Consider the following 17,434-nt stretch of genomic DNA (forward strand, 5'->3'; position numbering starts at 1 on the left):
CAGAGCTCTTTCAGCTGAGGATTCCCAAAGAGATTAATTTAGCGACACAACTACCCCCAGTCAGTCCAGCTCCAACTTCAGGGATTAATCCCTAATGTCAGATTCTGGACCTATGAGGAATCACAATTCAGCTTCAGCCCTGCCTATGCTTCACATCAGTGTACGGGCTCCTTGGAAAGGATCTGGATCTGGCTGAGGAAGACAATGTCAGATTTAATTTTTTGTTTTGCACCTGCATACATTTCCTTTAATATATCGTCATGGGCTCCAGCTAGGCTTGGGAAGCTATTGAATGATACAGTGGTATTTGGTGTTCCCATTTATAAAGATCTAACATTTCAATAAACCACATTTTTCAAATACCAGTGGGAGCAGTAAATCAAGGTCTGAATTTGGTCTATTGTTCAACCCTGGTCCATAACACAGTCTAATTGTCAAGTGCTTTGGACTTCGCTGACTCTCCAGGATATTACGTGGATTATTGCAGATTGTTTCTCTACAGTTGGTGATTCTTAATACTTTATATCAGTAAATACTTTGAGGAGTGTTGGTCTTCCTGGATAACTAGTAACCTGGGAGCCCCAAGGCCTTTATTTCTGGGGTAGCTCACTCATTCTTATACTTTGCCTTCAGTAGCCTTCCATGCCACCGAAGGAACTTCACATGGCATCCCCCCTTGGGCACACACACACCAACATCACTGCGAGAAGGAGTAACACATGCAGTGCCTGGTGGACTGTTTGGGGAGATGCTGCACATTTCCTAGGTGCCAGTGTGAATGGTGATGATGATCTGCCACGGCAAGTAGAATCTCGGGGCAGCTTCTCAGCATGGATGCGGGGAAGGGGCAGCCAGTCAACTCTCTCTGCTTCCGCTAACATCCTACTTTTGTCTCTTTGTCTCCTTAGCTTGCCATGAAGCACAAATGTTGAGAAACTGCCTCTCCTGGTGACCTCTTAAGAGAAGTTGAAGTTTGTTCAGCAGTTTTTACAAGAATTTCAGACCTCCGCTTGCTTTTTTTTTTTTTTCCAAAATATGGACATTTAGGTTTTTTTTCCTTTTCAGATGTTAATATGAAAGAAAAAATATTGTGTTTATACATTTCCTTCATAATCCTGCTAAGAAATGCTGCATAGCATCAACTTCATTTTTTTCCATTGTCTGTGTGTGTGTGTGTGTTTTATTTTAGGTTTGGTTTTTTTTTTTTTTTTTTTGGTAGTTTGAATATGAAATTCGGACCAAATGATTTACTGAGCTATGTATAAACTGGCAACATGTATTTTTTCCCCTGATATTAAGCAGGAAGACATTTTAATGTGGTGACATCAGATGTTATTGTTCCTGGTTGGAAATAAAAGTCAAGCAGTGATTGGTTTCACTCAGTCTCCTAGCTGCTCTTAATCTGAAGGTTAAGATTCTATATCCTGAGACATAAATCTGTATTATCAAGGGAAACAGCAGTCTTGGATTTTGCTTTTTATGCAGTGATCGTTTGCATGAGCCATCACCAGCATTCAAATAAACAAATGTGAATCACAGATAGAAATCTACGTTCTGAACTACAGTTTAAATACTCCCACTACCTATTTCCAGGCTGATTATTTAGAATAATCATATGAAGGGTAATAAATTGAGATTAAAGGCCTATTTAAAAACCTTTGTGCATTCACAAATGTTTGTCATTGCCCCCAAATTATGGTAGCTGGTCTTGAAAAGTGCTTGGATTTTTATCAAGAATTGATTTGTTCAGATAAGGTCTGTATAAATGATAATGTGAAAAGATACCACACATCTAAAATCTTTTTCCTTTTATTTTTACAAAGCCATGCCTGTTTTATTAGAGACACCCTCATGATGTCCTTGGGAAATGGCCTTCAGTTTCTTGGTATCTGATTCTTGGAGGTTTTGATGCTGTTATTGCTATTTATTTAATGTAATTTAAAGTGTGAGTTTCTTGACAAACTGCATTTCATGGCAATTGAAACTTGCCTGTTCTGACATAAAAGAGCACAGTCAATGAAACCTTTACATTGCAGTCAGATTGAATGAAATTGCTTTACACACCTCCTGATTTTGTATTACTCGGCACAGGCCTGTATATTCAGTCTAGGAGTCTGGTTTCTTAGAGGGTTAATATGCTAAATATAAAAGCTATGCTTTGTCTTCCTGAAACCAGGAGGCAAGCCTGACATCCCAGATACATTCTCAGCCTCCCGCTGTGATGCATTGATTTTTAAGCTGCCTGAATCTTTAGGACCCCTTTAATTCCGTCCCGCCCATTGAGCCTATTACATAGCAGCCTATGATGACTCTGGGATTATTTATGCTGATTTAAATAGCTTAAATTCTCCTGATAAAGCATTCCCAAGGATAAGGAAAATTAGACTGTTGGGGAGTGAAAAAAATGATCTTAGTCTGTACATGTCAAAGGGAGATGGGATTTGCCATAGATAAATTTCTAAATCCTCTTAGAGAGATGATCCATTTCAAGAAAACTATAAAGTTTATAAGGTAAACTATGTAAGTTTATTAGAATACTTGCACTTTTCTTTCAGTTCTTTAAAAGTTTAAAGAAGCAAGGGACTTGATAGCTGGTGAGTACCATCAGAAGCATTTATTTATAATTTCCAAGAAAAGCTGAAAATATCACACCAAGTAGGTTCAGAAAATGTGCACGCACACACACAGAGATATTCATCTTCCCAAATTGGATTCTAGTTTCAGAGATAGATATTTGGTATAAATAATTAAAAGGGTAAATCTAAAACCCCCCTGACAATCAGCCAAACTCAAAAATAAAATTTGTTGCCAACTATATAACAACAGTGTTTGTGAAGCTGCTTCTAAAGTAGCAAAGGGTAGGGTCATAAGCATACTGTGAAATTTGAGATTTTTCCTCCCTGGTAGAATTGTGATAGTTACTCTTCATATATTAAGTATTCCACATCTTGCCCTCTTTGCTCACTCCCTGTTTATCCTTTTAGACTTAGGTCTTTTTAGAAAGAGCCTGGATTAGAAGAAAGCCTATCTGCATATTTATTAGCTTCCTCTATTGTTCTGGTCCAGGCTATGGTCATGCCTTTGACCTCCCTGTGACCCAGTCCCACCTAGGCCTCTACCCAGCAGAGAAACCAAACAGCAACCCCAGTTCCTCCAGACTTCTTACAGAGGCGTGAGCCCTGTGCTGACACACGTGAGGTTCTCTGCTATCTTTTGTAGATGTCACAATACAAAATATTACTGCAATCTAACCTAGAGAAAATTGCTGAAATGACTCACATTATTTGGGACCAATTCATTTGGGACCAATTCAGTGGCTTGCTTAAAAACATTTAATTTCACTTTGTTTCACTTCCACACTTCACTCTTGAGCTTTGGAAAGACTATTTCTGTGAAGGATCTCTTATGTTGTATTGACAATTCATAAGGAAAAGAGACTTCCCAGTGTTCTCACTTCTTCCTGAACTGTAGCTGTAGTATTCTTCACTAGTACTATTAGATACCTGTGTACAGGAAGTAGACAGTGATTCGGGTTAACATTTCATATTAAAGAATGTATTTGTAAAATGTAACAAGATGAGTAGTTAACTTTTTTTAAGCTCTGAAAAAATTAAAGATTATGTGTTAGATTTAAAATTACAGTGAAATGTCTTAATACTACTTTTGTGGCTAACAAAGGTTGTGCATTTATGTAAAAATATTTACAGAATGCCCTCAATAAAGGATACTAAAGAGAGATTTTGCTTTTAATCTTTAGAACTGTAACAATGCTGATGTTGTTATACAGTTATTAATTCTTCAGAAGTTCTCTAAGATATCAAATATAATTTTTCTTCCTTTCAGAGACAAGTAACACCTGCTCTGTGATTCACTATTACAGCAAACTCTAATTTTGTCATTAAATATTTTAACTCTGTGATGAAAGCTCATTTCTCTGTTATTTGTGAAATCTGTAAAACACTACCTGGTAAGCAGGCATCATCACACTTTTGATGCTAATGGGAAGATCTTTACACCTACAGGAGATCTAAGAACTGAGATTTTCATTCTGATAGTTTCCTTATGGATATTCTAATGGGAGAACTTGAAATGTAAAAAAAAGACTGAAGAGCTAACTAACCTTAATTTAGACAATAAGTTTCTATCTAGCAAGAGTTAAGGGTATTTTTTTCTCATGGGTAAAGCAGTTGAGCTGATTAATAGTTACCTTTCTGCTGATATTAGTGATGTGCTCAACTCAAGTACTTATTACCACATATGCCCTCCTTCAGCAGACTACTTTCATGTCCTTTTAAAGTGGAAAGAAGACTTGATCAAATTAGGCTGATTTATTTTTACGGAAGAGCAAATGCAACTTATTGCATTGCCCCATTTGTTCTCAAGAGAAGTGACTTGGGTGATGGCTGTAGCAGAACAGCCTGGGTTAGCCCAGACACTCAGTAAAGCAGGCAGCACTCTGAAATATTTCCTGGGAGGACTGCAGGTGAAAGCAAGAGGCTACCACCTCCACTTTCCAGAGAAGAAAGGATAGAGAGATGGTTTGATTGGATGAGGACCTGGCCTTTAAGAGTTAATTAGGTATTTTAAAGCATTGTTCTTATGAACTAATTATAAACCTACTGACTTGCAAAGATTATTTTTTCTTAATATAATTTTTGTTAGCAATTATACCACAACCAACTCAGATTTTATGGGAAAATTAATACAAGTACTTTTTTTAAATCATTGATGCCTTTCCTCCTTGCTGTCAATTAGAATCTGCCTAAGAAAAACATAGGCTTGAACTGCCCAAGGTTTTTTTCAATAGATGCATGCTTCTCTACTACAAGATCCACAGTTGGTTGAATCTGCATTCAACCAACCAAACGTGGGGAACCAACTGTAAAGTTATTCTCTGTTGTTTAGGGGGAGGGGAGGCAGACTGAGGGCAAAATGAGGTAGAGAAGAGGAAGGAAAAAAATACCAGAAATAAACTTCAAACAAATGCAAAAGTTTCCGTGTTGTTTCCTGATTATCTGTTCTGTGTGCCTCTTCCCCTGGCATGGGCAAACCTGAGTGGTAGCTGGACATATGCATGCACATCCATGCACACAACTGCATCAAGAAGGCTGACCTCCACTCCTGGATTCCCCTGAACTCCCTTAGTGACCTCGTCTTGCCCATCTGCACATGGATAGGCAGGAGATAGTATTTCCAGGGGTCAATGAAACCCTCAGTGCCTCAGGTGGGCCATGATCAGCGCATGAGAAATATAAAGGCTTGAGATATGGAAAAAGAACACATCCCACCCACAAGGCAGATCTCTTTTTCTCTAAACATGAGTGTGCTAACAGCCCTCTTTTAACAAGATGGTGCAAAAGATGGATTTCCTTGTGCTTTGCTTTTTGAAAATCCAGAAATTGCACATACCTAAAATGACTTCATGGAGCCAGAGCCAATATGATACAAAATTGATCTTTATTTATACATCTTCCCACTCACCTTTCTCCCCTCCATGCGCTTCTCCTTGCTTTCCAGCCTTTCTTAATTCTGCTTTAAGATCATCCCTCTTTAAGGTTTACCTGTACTACAGTGCTGGTTTATATTGGCTTGGGGCAGTTTCTCCACCCAAGCTGCATGTCACAGTTACTTGGGGACCTTTTGGAAAAGGCACACATTATTCCCAAATTTGCCTTCTTGGTGCCCCAGGTCACCTTGTCTTTTACAAAGAAAATGGTTTCATTGGGCCTGGATGGTGGGGCATCTGGCTTCCCCAGATACTCACTAGACTTAAAGCAGCAGATTAAAGCTTCAAGGAAATTAAACATAATGTGCATTTAAGCTTGATGACTGCTAGAGTGTAACCTTCTGCACTGACCCCTATTATATGTTCTCCCTTGAGCTTCATCTAGAGCCTCAGGATTTCCTGAATCATATTTTCACTTCCCAGCCCCCTCCCACCCCTAACATTTTCTGCCACATTTTATTCTTTCTGCTGATGAGTCATGGTCCTGGGCATTTCAGGCCTTCAGTTGGGGGGCTGCTTCAGCAGTCCATCCCATTGGTTACTTACTGGATAAAGGCTGGTGGGACAAAGCCACCTTGCTTGCTTCCTTCAGCCCCATAGGAATCAGTAGACAGACCTAAGAGATTCTGGGTTGACTGCTGAGGTGTACTGTACTCACATTTTGTCCACTAGACATTTTAAATGCTATTGATTCTCTTGGATGAAGTGGAGATGGTTTTATAGAACATACATTTTTTTTCCTGTCTTTATGTGCTCAACCAGCTCAATGATGCCTGTTTTAATGGGGCCTGGCCCCATCAGACATTCATACCTAGATTTGCCGGAAGCTAGACAGGAATCACCATTCCTGCAAGTGCCAGGTGTCACTTGTCAACATAACATACCAGCCTTTAAAAGAAAAAAAAAAAAAAAAAAAAAAAAAACACTCAGAGGGTTAAGAACCTGACATAGTGTCAATGAAGATGTTGATTCAATCCCTGGCCTTGCTCAATGGGTTAAGGATCCAACATTGCCACAAGCTGTGGCATAGGTCAAAGATGGGGCTTGGATCCATGTTGCTGTGACACAGGCCTGCAGCTGCAGTTCCAATTCAACGCCTAGCCCAGGAACGTCCATATGCCACAGGTGCAGCCTTAAAAAGAAAAAATAAAGATACCAGCCTCTGTCCTATTGCATAATATCCCAATTGCTTTGCCACACTGATTATTCGTCAGATGACAGAGAAAGAAGGAAAATGATCCCATGAATTCTCAGCTTTACCCTGAGATCAAAAACATGGCTTCAATGATTCAAGACTCTGAAGAAAATTCCTGTTATAGCTCTGACCATGTGCACCAAATGCTGTTTAATACCACATCCTTGGTAACTGAAACCTGAATCTTTCTGTAAGCTTTTCTTAAAATCAATCCTTTCTTTTACTGCCCCAGGAAAGAAAATCTGATTCCTACTATCAAACATGCTTTTTTATTCATAGTACAGTGGCCATCTTCAAGGAGTTTTCTTAGATCTAGAATCAGTGACCAATACTGGTGGATACATTTACAATGCTCTGAAACTTTCCAATACTGAAATAGCCTCAACATTTGGACAGAAAGAAACTGTGGAAGAATGAATGAATGGTGTCCCACCCCATACCCGAGGAGAAATAAAACACATCTTTAACTGGGGTGGACATGGTGGTTTATTGGAGGCAGCATTGCCCTGTAGTCTTGCCCTGCTTGGAGTTCTGGCTTATCAGGTGGGAAGACTTGGGCAAGTAATTGACTCATTCTGTGCCCGCTTTCTTACCTTTAAAATGGAAGTGGCTATTTTACCGGTTATCATAAGGATCAAATAAAATAATGAACGTAAAGCCTCTAGCCCCATGCTTGGCACATAAGGCTCTAAATCTGTGAGCTCAGCTGTGGGCTATTCTTTGTGATGGATCTAAAGTAAAGTAGCAGACTCTGCAGGCTTACAATGCTGCCAGACCGTGCTGGCTAGAACAATGCACATGTTTGCCTTAAATCTATGTTGGTGCAGATCACGTGGACAGACATTCCAGGCCACTTGGGCACATTTTTATGATCTATGGAAATAGATCCCTTGATACTTCATATGTCCGAGTCCTAGGATAAAGGAGAGGCCTCCAGCCTATAGGCACCCAAGGGTGTCCATTTTCTGGATGAAATTTCCAAAAAGACTAAATTCACAAGAAAGAGGACTAAGATAAATTGGCTTTAGTGTCTGCAGCATCAACTGCAGGAATGAAAATGAGTGATTTTATGGTCTGGGAGATGATCTGATGTGTCCTTTGGGCAGTAATTCACACTCTTTAAAAGAAGTTCAAGTTTGGCCTACATATACATGGCATTTCTTTTCTGGAAACATCTTCAGACATTTAGCTAAAAGAAGAAGGCCCCAGAAAAAACTATGATGTCAGCATACTGTTTTCCCATAGTGCTTTTATTTAGGGTGCTTTTATTTGTGATGTCCAAGTAAACCCAACATGATTTAGGAAATAGGTCACTTGTAAAGGACTGTCCAGGAAAGAAGGATCAGGCTAGTTTTAACAGTGGATCTATTCCACCTCAAATCCTAAACTCTACTTTTCTAAAAAAACTGCACTATACATAATTAACAAACTGCAAGCCATACAAATTTCTTTATAAAAACCTTTCCTAGCAGAGGGCCTCCTAGCTTTGTCATTAGCTTTTTGTTCTAAGGCAAATTATATAATTTTTCTGCATCTGGTTCTTCATGTTTCAAAGGAAAAAACACCCTGTCTGCGTCAGAGTCCTAGTGAGCAAAGTGCAATGTGTGGCACGCCAGAGAGCTCTGGGAAATACAAAGTGCTAAAGAAGTGTGGGCTACCCACTAAAACCTTGATCTTCAACTGTTCCCACCCTAAGGGGTTCCTTTATATACCATGTCACTTTCTTCTACAGGTGCATCCTTGCAGTACTAGACAGTATCATCACTCCTCTTTCCTCTTTCCCAAGAAAAAGGATTCCCCACAGACAGCTGGAGGCTACTTGCCATCTGGAAAGTAGAACAAAAGGAGGAGTAAGAGACAGACCCAAACTACTCAGGGGAGGGGACAGCTGGGCTTAGAGGCAACCCTGAGGGAAAGGATTCAGAGCATGACAGAGGCTCAGGGAGAGCACTGTCCTAGGCAGGTCACCTGGACACAACTCACTCAGATATCCTGGTATAGAAATTGGTCTCCACCCACCTGAAGACTCACTGAAGACAAATATTTCAGAAACCAGTCAGGAAGGTCAGACATATTCTCCTCATGTACAGGGAATGGATGGAGGCATATTCATGTCCTTACTGTGTCTGAGGGTCCTGATAAAAGATTGACATGGAGAGGGCCACAGAAATGGCCAAAGTCTTAAGAATTCAGTGAGTAAAGGTGAAAGCAATGACACTTAGTCATTCTAGAGACAGGATACTGATTAAAGGATGAGATCTGAGGACATTTCTTCAGACACAGGAAAGGCTAGACATGCCTCAGCTCCACTCCCCGAGAGCAGCACTATTATCCTGACTAGGGCAGACCAGGGCAGCCAGCTGTGTACTCCGCTTTGGGGGTGCCTCATCTGGCCTTGCTTTCCCTTTAAAAACAGTAGAATAAAGGGCTGGACATGGGCATAACTGTCTCCTTCTAAGCCTAATGCTGAGCTGGTCTAAGCCACCTACTCATGCTTTTGTTCCTCTGGGCTCCACCAAATTCTCCACTGTGTGTCCCCCTCCTCCCGCCCCACATACACACAGCTTCCCTCATGCACATGCCACTGATCAGTTACATTAGATAAGAGAGCTTGAGGACCCCATAAGGGACAAAGGAGTGTAAACCACAGTCAACCCCACAGACTCCCATCAGGTGTCCTTCGGGTCCCTGTTCAGTTTTCTGCCTGCTCAGTTCCTCCTCCCCAAGGTGTATGAGATTGATGAAAGGCAAAAGGAGGCTGATGTTCCCACAGGAAGGACAGCAGTTAATGCTACCAAATACCATCTTTACAGTGTTTGAGTGACAGGAAGGGGCAATTAGGGGAAAGCACTGACTCTTCTTTCAGAAGCCATTCAAATCGATTTTCTCTGTGAGGAATGATCCAACAGTAGCCTTGCCTATCAGCAGGTATCAGCTTCGGAGCCTTAATTCCACAAGTAAACACACACTGGCCTAAGATTTCAATGTAGAGTTTTTAATCTAAGAAAGGAAGCCTTGAATACAGTGCTCAGATCTGCTTAGACCTGCAGAGATGTAACCCCCTGAATTCAGTCAGGACCAAGAATAAAGCCCACCTATTACTCACTATGCTTTCACTGGCCTGGCCATCTTTCACTTCTCCAAACATGCCATATTCTTTTGCATCTGAAAACCTTCATGTGCTCTAATGCCAAGAATATTCCTTTCCACAACTCCCTTCGTGGCCAATTATCTCTCATCCACCAAACCTCCATTTAAATGTCTCCCTCAGAAAAACCTTCCTTGACCACTGCATCTAAAGGAGATCCTCTATCTTTTCCCACTCACAGCATCCCTTCTTTCCTTTCATAGAACTGATGGAGATCTATATTTATACATTCGTTTTCTTCTTCACTATCTCGCCCACACCTAGTTCAGAGAGGTCAGGAACCATGTCTATTTAGTTCACCAAGTTGCATCAGGACCTAAGATTTACCTACCAGGCACTCAGCACACTCTTATTACATAAAGGAACCTGTCCTCCACTTACAACCCCCATGCAGGACTAGTGAGAGGAATTCACAGAGAAAAAAAGTCCAAATAGCTAAACATATGAAAAGATGTTAGCCTTGGTCACAGTTAGAGAAACACAAAATTTTTAAAAGGTGGCGTTCAGAGACTTGCTAACACTTGAAAATCAAGTATTATTGAATCAGAGTGTACACTGAGATCATATTTTGAAGGCAAATTGTCGACATTTATCAAGATTCAAATCGCTTGTACCTGCCTCCCTAATTCAGCCCCACCCCCAGGTTCATGTTCTGCTGCTCTTCAACCACAAGCCTCTCGCAACCACCCCACGCTCTATTAAAACTCAGATCGCTCTTTCTTAGCGCGCCCTCATCAGAGCAGCTGATTTACAGTAAGTTGCTCTAGCTCTGGCAGGAAGACAGTAGTTATCAGGGGTCAGTTAATTCTCCCAAAACAAAGAAAATAAAAACACTTTGCTTTTTATGTTCCCATTTTACATTTGATATTGTCAGGTATTTCCACTGCTCCCATCCTCCTTCTGCGGTGATGCACTTTCCTTGACTCTAGTACGTTCCCATTCTCTGGGATTCTGAATTTGGAAAGGAAAGAAGAAATAATGCTTTTCTAAGCTATACAATTATTTAACTACTGTACTGGGCAACCATTTACTCATTTCCGCCAGTTATCAGTTAATTGTCTCTCAGTTCCGAATCCACACTCTTTCACTCTGCTTTATGATGCTGGAGCTGGACTCTGCCAACACTGCACCTGCTGCGTTTGGACCCCTTAGCAGTTAACTACTTTTAACTAATTAACATTTATTTATGTTAAATTCTGCCTGTTTCTGGCATGGTTTCTTTTTTCTGCCTGAACCCTGCCTGATGTTACATCTCAGAGGATTCTCAGGCAACTTGGCACAGCATCTGTTCTAGCCTGTAACCATTCTCCCCAAGTCACTTTTGGCAAATCCCTTGTTTCTGGTGAATGATCTAATTTCCTACTTTGCTAAGATCAGGACTGCTCTATTTAAAATAATCTCACTTCTCCCACCTCCTGATCTAAGTTCTGTTGCATCTCCTGCACTCCCAACTTTAATACCTCAATACCTGCTTAATGAGGGCCCCTCTTCCGGAGCCCTTGATCCACACACTTTCTTCTGCTTCTTCAAAGATCTTACTCCATCTATCGACAACAGGCTCCTTTTCTTATATCTTTAGTCTTTCCTGCTTCACTTTTCCTTCTCTTGGAGGGCACATGTTTGCTTCTTCTATCATGACACCTGTTAAAAACTTTTTCTTGCCCTTGTTCCCCATTAAGATACCACCTTCTTGTCACTCCTGAAAAGCAAACTTCATGAGTGAGTGGTCTCAACTCACTAGCCCCTACAAGTCTGGTTTCTTTTCCCATCACTCTGCTGGAACTGCTCTCTCAGCAATGTCCCAACCCCAAACCCAATAACCACTTCTCTGCAGTCGCGCTGGAGTCTCCCACTTCCTAGCTTTCTGACCCCTAACAGCATATTTTTCCAAAATTTTGTCCTTCCCCTCTCTTTTTACATACATTTTCCCAGTCAATGTATTCATTGACTTTTTTCCCACCCCTAACAGCATATTTTTCCAAAAATTTTGTCCTTCCCCTCTCTTTTTACATACATTTTCCCAGTCAATGTATTCATTCCAAACATTAATTTTTTTATTTGTATGCAATACTACTACTCTAGCCTTGACCTTTTTCCTGAACTCCAGAACTGAATTTCTGACCTCCTGCTAGAAATTTCCACATAGCACAAAGTTCCACATTCCACACTGATCCAAATTTGAATTCATCTTCTCTCCTTACAAGATTGTTCTCCTTCCTTTAACATTCTACTCATGCGTAACACCTATTTGTCCATGGTTTTCCTTCTCTTTTCTCAGTCATAAACTAGCAATAATAGTGCATATCTCATGGGACTGTGTGGGGATAAAATTTTTTTGTAAAACCGTTAGGAAAGTTAATAATTTTATTACTATGCTCCCTTCAATTAATTGAATTCTGGAAATCATATTTCTTATACACAGCCATTCCTGCATGAGTTTTTCCATCACTGCCTCTGACTTTCACCAATGCTTACCTAAACTATTCAAACCGATCAACAGTTATCAATAGTCTACCATATGTAATGTGTTTTGCATAATAAGGCAATTCGTACTCAGCTTCATATAGGTCTACTTTCTACTCCAGTAGGAAAGGAAACAAATGGAACATAGCCCAAAGTGAACTGAGGGCTGTACCAGAGATTAGGGATTGCAATAGCATTTTCCCGTCTCCCTTATTTAAATCCACCTGTAAGTACTGTTAGACTCAGTGGAAACCAGATCTGGTCATTTATGTCAGGGCTCAAAAATTCATATGCCAACAGAAGCCAAGCAGGGAATAAAATGGAATGAAACAGATTTGTAGAAGGCAATAAGGAGTGGTGTGGACTGTGGCAAACTGAAAGTGATGAGCATACGCCTTCATGAGCTAATCGAATTATAATTACCTCTTAAAGGCCATCATTTTGGGGATTTGGGCTTCAATACATGAATTTGGGGGATACAAACATCCAGTCCATAGTATACACAAATGACAACATGTTACTATAATGCTTTACCATGCATTCTCCCCTATAAAAAAGACCAACCTAAAGTATTTTTCTCTTTGTTACTTTTTTTTTTTTTGTCTTTTTGCTATTTTTTTGGGCCACTCCTGTGGCATATGGAGGTTCCCAGGCTAGGGGTCGAATCGGAGCTGTAGCCCTGGCCTACGCCAGAGCCACAGCAACGCGGGATCCTAGCCGCATCTGCAACCTACACCACAGCTCACGGCAACGCCGGATCGTTAACCCACTGAGCAGGGGCAGGGATCGAACCCGCAATCTCAGGGTTCCTAGTCAGATTCGTTAACCTACACCACGACAGGAACTCCTCTTTGTTACTTTTTTACTACTTCAACTTATATATTAATTTTTGGATATTTTTTCCTTGAACCTAAACTTCACTAGAATATTGTGTGTGTGTGCATGCACATGTATATGGTGTATGTACACACACGCATTGAACAAATCACTTTTCTAAACCTTAGTTTCTTCATTTGTAATATTAGAAAATAATACTCATTTCACAGGGGCGTTGTCAAAATTAAATGAGATAGTACATGTATAGCAATTTGCAACTGTAGGCAGTTGATGCATGTTAACTCTATTGTGGTGGTGGTTGTATGTATGTTTGGCTATGAGAAAGCTGAGGTCTTCCTTATATAACAGATCTAAAAGACTACTGAAACCACAGGCTTCCTTATATAATAGATCTAAAAGACTACTGAAACCACAGGCAACGTGTGCCAATACACATTGTCCAAAGACCTACATCATGCAGAAGAAAGAAGATGACAGCATTAACATCCCTGAAATGGAAGGCAAGAGTGAGAGCCTAAGAAAGAGGTGACATCAACAGGTGACAAATGAAATTCTGTGTGGTAGTGGGTGGGGGGAGTGTGGTATATTGTTTTCTCTGAAATACAGATGCCAGCAGCACAGCTGGTTTTTCCCGTGAAGTCAGGGGTGAGAGTGGGACAGAGAATGGGAGGAACAGACCTGGTCCTTCCTAAGGAGGCTTATGCCTGGGGAGAGAGTGCTGCTGATGATCCCTCATTCCAGATCTCTACTGTTTTCTGAATGTTTCCTCTTAGACCCTTCTCAGGAGACGTACATATGTAGATCACGCCTGTAGATACACCAAGATGTACAAACAAAGAGACAAAAGAGACCTCGAGAATATGTGCTCAGCCCCAGCAGGTGAAGGCCTAAGCCACCGAGGGAAGAATCTCTCTTCTCTTCTTTGATCAACTTGATGGCACTTCTGTAGCCTACCTACATACCAGAGTTCTTCACTCCTCTGGATAGTTTACAAGGAATAGATTCCTCTATTCAGACAGACCAGGAAAAAAAACCTTTGGGAACACTAATGATGGCTGTGCCCTTTCAGTAACAAAGTACTTGACCAGACAATGAAGGTCTGGTTTGACAGGGCCCTCATAAGCTGAATATAATGCCCTCCCAAAAGTTTCCATGCCCCAACCCCTAAAACCTGTATGTTACTTTACATGGAAAAAAGGGATTTTTGCAGAAGTGACTAAATTAAGGATCTTGAACTAAGCAGATTATCCAGGTGACCCCGATGTAGTCATAAGGGTCCTTATAAGATAGAAGCAAGTGAGTCTGAGTTAGAAAAAAAAGCAATGTGATGAGAAGAGGAGGGGTAGAGACGGGGAGGGAGGGAGAGGAGGAGACTGGAAGATGCTAAACTAGTGGCTCTGAAGTTGGAGGAAGGGGAAGAAACCATGAAATGCAGAATGCCTCTAGAAGCTAGAGAAGGCGAGGAAACAGATTCTTCCATGAACTTCCAGAAGAAACACAGCCTTGCCAATACCTTGATTCAAGGACTTCTGACCTCCAGAACTATAAAATGATAAATTTACACTGGCTTAAGCCACTAAGTTTGTGGTCATTTGTTAACATACGCAAAAGGAAATTAATATAGTCCTTAAGCCTAAGGGGAGGTAAGTGATCTCTCAGGAGGGATCGCCCAAGAAGTGGGGGTTGAGTGTCCCTCTGAAACCAGGGAGAGTCAATCAATAAGTCTTCTCATGTCAAACTTGGTCATAATCAACAAGCATTCCTTGAGGCTTCTGTATCTCTCCTAGGGGATGGAAATATGAATTCAGACCCCAACATCAAGCACAGATCTATACAAAGAAAATGAAATTTTAAGGCAGAATATACTAAGTGCCAGATGGATAAGTTCAGCTAAGGCTTTAGGCATTCATAGGAAGTAATCATCCTTGTTTGCAAGGAAATGCTTCTCCTATTCAGCATTTCCAGCATAGGTAGGAGGTTGTACACCCAGGTTTGTCCAGGACGGTCCAACTTTATAATTGCCATCCTAATATAATCATGAGTAGGGACTCCTTTCATTCTCAAAAGTGTCCAGCATCATGATAAACTACACGGGCATTCTAACGACAGGGCACCAGACAGGAAGCCACTGGACTCTGTTGGAAACAGCTGCGAACTTGAAGCTCAGTGCAAAATTAAAAACTGATCCCCAAGTTATTATGCCACTTAGTTGAGAACTTTTGGTTGACTGACTGCAAGTAAAACAGACATTTCAATAATACCTGACATACAGTACTCAGATTCTCTTCCTGGCAAAGTTGAAGTGAGGAAACTTAATTACATTGTCTAATGAAATATGGTGATTTTAATGTATGACACATCCTGCAACTGAAGCAGCTGAGAAGGATTTTTGTTTTGTTCTCTTTCGTTTTGTTTTGAAGCAATACTATGAGAGCAGCATGGTGGTAGTGGGTGGGGAGTTGGGAAAAGGAAGAAGAGTGAAAGTTGGAGAGGGAGATTATAAGACTATAACAACACTGAAGGGAAAAGACAGCAAGTTCCAGGTTTCTTGCCGTATTTACCAGGCTTAAAGAGCGATCGTTTGACTCCACCCTTGATTTTGATCCTCAAGGTATTATCCTTTTAAAGACAATTCCCGCTCTAGATGGGAGGATGGACAGTGGGGCCCCACTCAACTCTGAGTCTGTGTCAGGAGGGTGCTTTGGAATGCGGAGGTGAGAACTATGTATGGGGCTTCGCATCCACCTGCCACATCAAACCAGGTGTGGGCCAAATCATGTCATTCAATTTGGTTCATAAAAGGATGAAAATTAAAATTCTGATTAAGGCCCACATTTATCACACTAAAGGAAGCTATTTATTGTGCTCAAGTTCAGAGTTCCTGTTGTGGCGCAGCAGAATCCAACTAGGAACCATGAGGTTGCGTGTTCGATCCCTGGCCTCGCTAACTGGGTTAATGATCTGGCATTGCTGTGAGCTGTGGGTAGGTGGCAGAAGTAGCTCAGATCTGGCATTACTGTGGCAACGGCCGGCAGCTGCAGCTCCGATGAGACCCCTAGCCTGGGAACCTCCACATGCCGCAGGTGCAGCCCTAAAAAGCAAAATTGACAAAGTTTAAAAAAAAATTTTTTTTAAATACTGTGGAGGCAGATCAAGATGGCAGAGGAATAAGAGGTCGCACTCACACTACCCCACAAACACATCAAAAAAACACATCTACATGTAAAACTACTGGCACAGAACATCAACTGAATGCTGGCAGAAGAACTTAAACCTCCAAAAAGGGCAAGAAACTCCTGACATAACTGAGTAGAACAAAAGAGAAGAAAAGAAAAAAAAAAAAAAAGAGAGAGAGAGAGAGAAAAAAGGAATCAGGACATGACTGACATTCCAGAGAGGGAGTTGTGAAGGAGAAAGGGAACCTACACCCTGGAAAGCCACCTAATGACAGAAAGATCAACTGAGCTGGAGGTACCTTAAAGTCACCGAGAAAAGCACAGGAGCAGGTCTGAGAAAGGAAAAGCTGAGTGAAAGCTGCACAGATCATCTGAATCACCTGTACAGACACCACAGCCTGAGACACTCGGGTCGGGGCTGGGCACTGAGACTTAGGCTCCGGAGATCACTCCCTGAGAGAGGACTGGGGTTGGCGGTGTGGAGACAGCCTAAGGGGCTAAGGAGCAGAGCGCCACAGGTGGGGGAGCAGTAGCTAAAGGCTGGGGAGAGGAAAGCCACAGCAGAGGGAACCTGGAAGAAGGCCTGGACCCACAGGAGAGGCAAGGCGCCATTGTTGGGAAGGACAAGAGGAGGAGGGGCGGGACCGCCATAGGAAACTCCTTGTACCTGAGTATGCGTGCCTGCCCACAGGCTTGCAGAGGGCAGAGCGGGGCTAGAACAGCCCAAGCACATCCAGAAGCTGCTTGCTAGCCTGTGGCAGACCAGATGTTTCTGGTACAGCCTCCAAAAACCAGAAGCCGCTTGTTAGCCAGTGGTGGACTGGGCAACTCTAGCACAGGCCTCCCACGGCCAGACGCCGCTTGTTGGCCGGCCACGGACTGGGCGTCTCTGGCGCAGGCCACCGGAGGCCAGAAGGCACTTGGCAGCCCGCAGCAGACCAGACGTTTCCAGGGAAGGCTGCCCACGGAGAGAAACCTCTTGCTCGTACAGGGGAGAATGGGTGCTTCTTGAGCAGGCTACTGGTGGCCAGGCACCTCTAGTGTGGGCTAAGGGCATCCGGGGGGCTAAGCACGACATGGTGCCTATGAAGCACCATATGCTGTTGCTC

The 17,434-nt window shown here is 41.9% G+C and overlaps 1 protein-coding gene and 1 long non-coding RNA gene across 13 annotated transcripts in view; one reads left to right on the plus strand and one right to left on the minus strand.

The window, feature by feature from the left end:
- The window catches only part of STXBP6 (syntaxin binding protein 6), a 256,512-nt gene extending 252,588 nt beyond the window's left edge, over window positions 1-3,924 (plus strand). For 11 of the 12 annotated variants that reach the window (XM_005666215.2, XM_005666218.3, XM_005666216.3 and 8 more), the window contains one exon: window positions 909-3,924. In XM_005666215.2, the coding sequence (XP_005666272.1) occupies window positions 909-932 (24 nt within the window). In that variant the 3' untranslated portion in view covers window positions 933-3,924. 12 annotated transcript variants of the gene reach the window in all.
- Window positions 3,276-17,434, minus strand: part of LOC110261587 — an 86,813-nt gene continuing 72,654 nt past the window's right edge. The window contains exons 2-3 of the long non-coding RNA XR_002345889.1: window positions 8,414-8,527; window positions 3,276-3,503 (exon numbers count right to left, since the gene is read on the minus strand). This is a non-coding gene — a long non-coding RNA (uncharacterized LOC110261587). The remainder of the gene's footprint in view (window positions 3,504-8,413; window positions 8,528-17,434) is intronic.

Source organism: Sus scrofa, chromosome 7 (assembly GCF_000003025.6).
Source record: "Sus scrofa isolate TJ Tabasco breed Duroc chromosome 7, Sscrofa11.1, whole genome shotgun sequence".
NCBI classification, from domain to species: Eukaryota; Metazoa; Chordata; class Mammalia; order Artiodactyla; family Suidae; genus Sus; species Sus scrofa.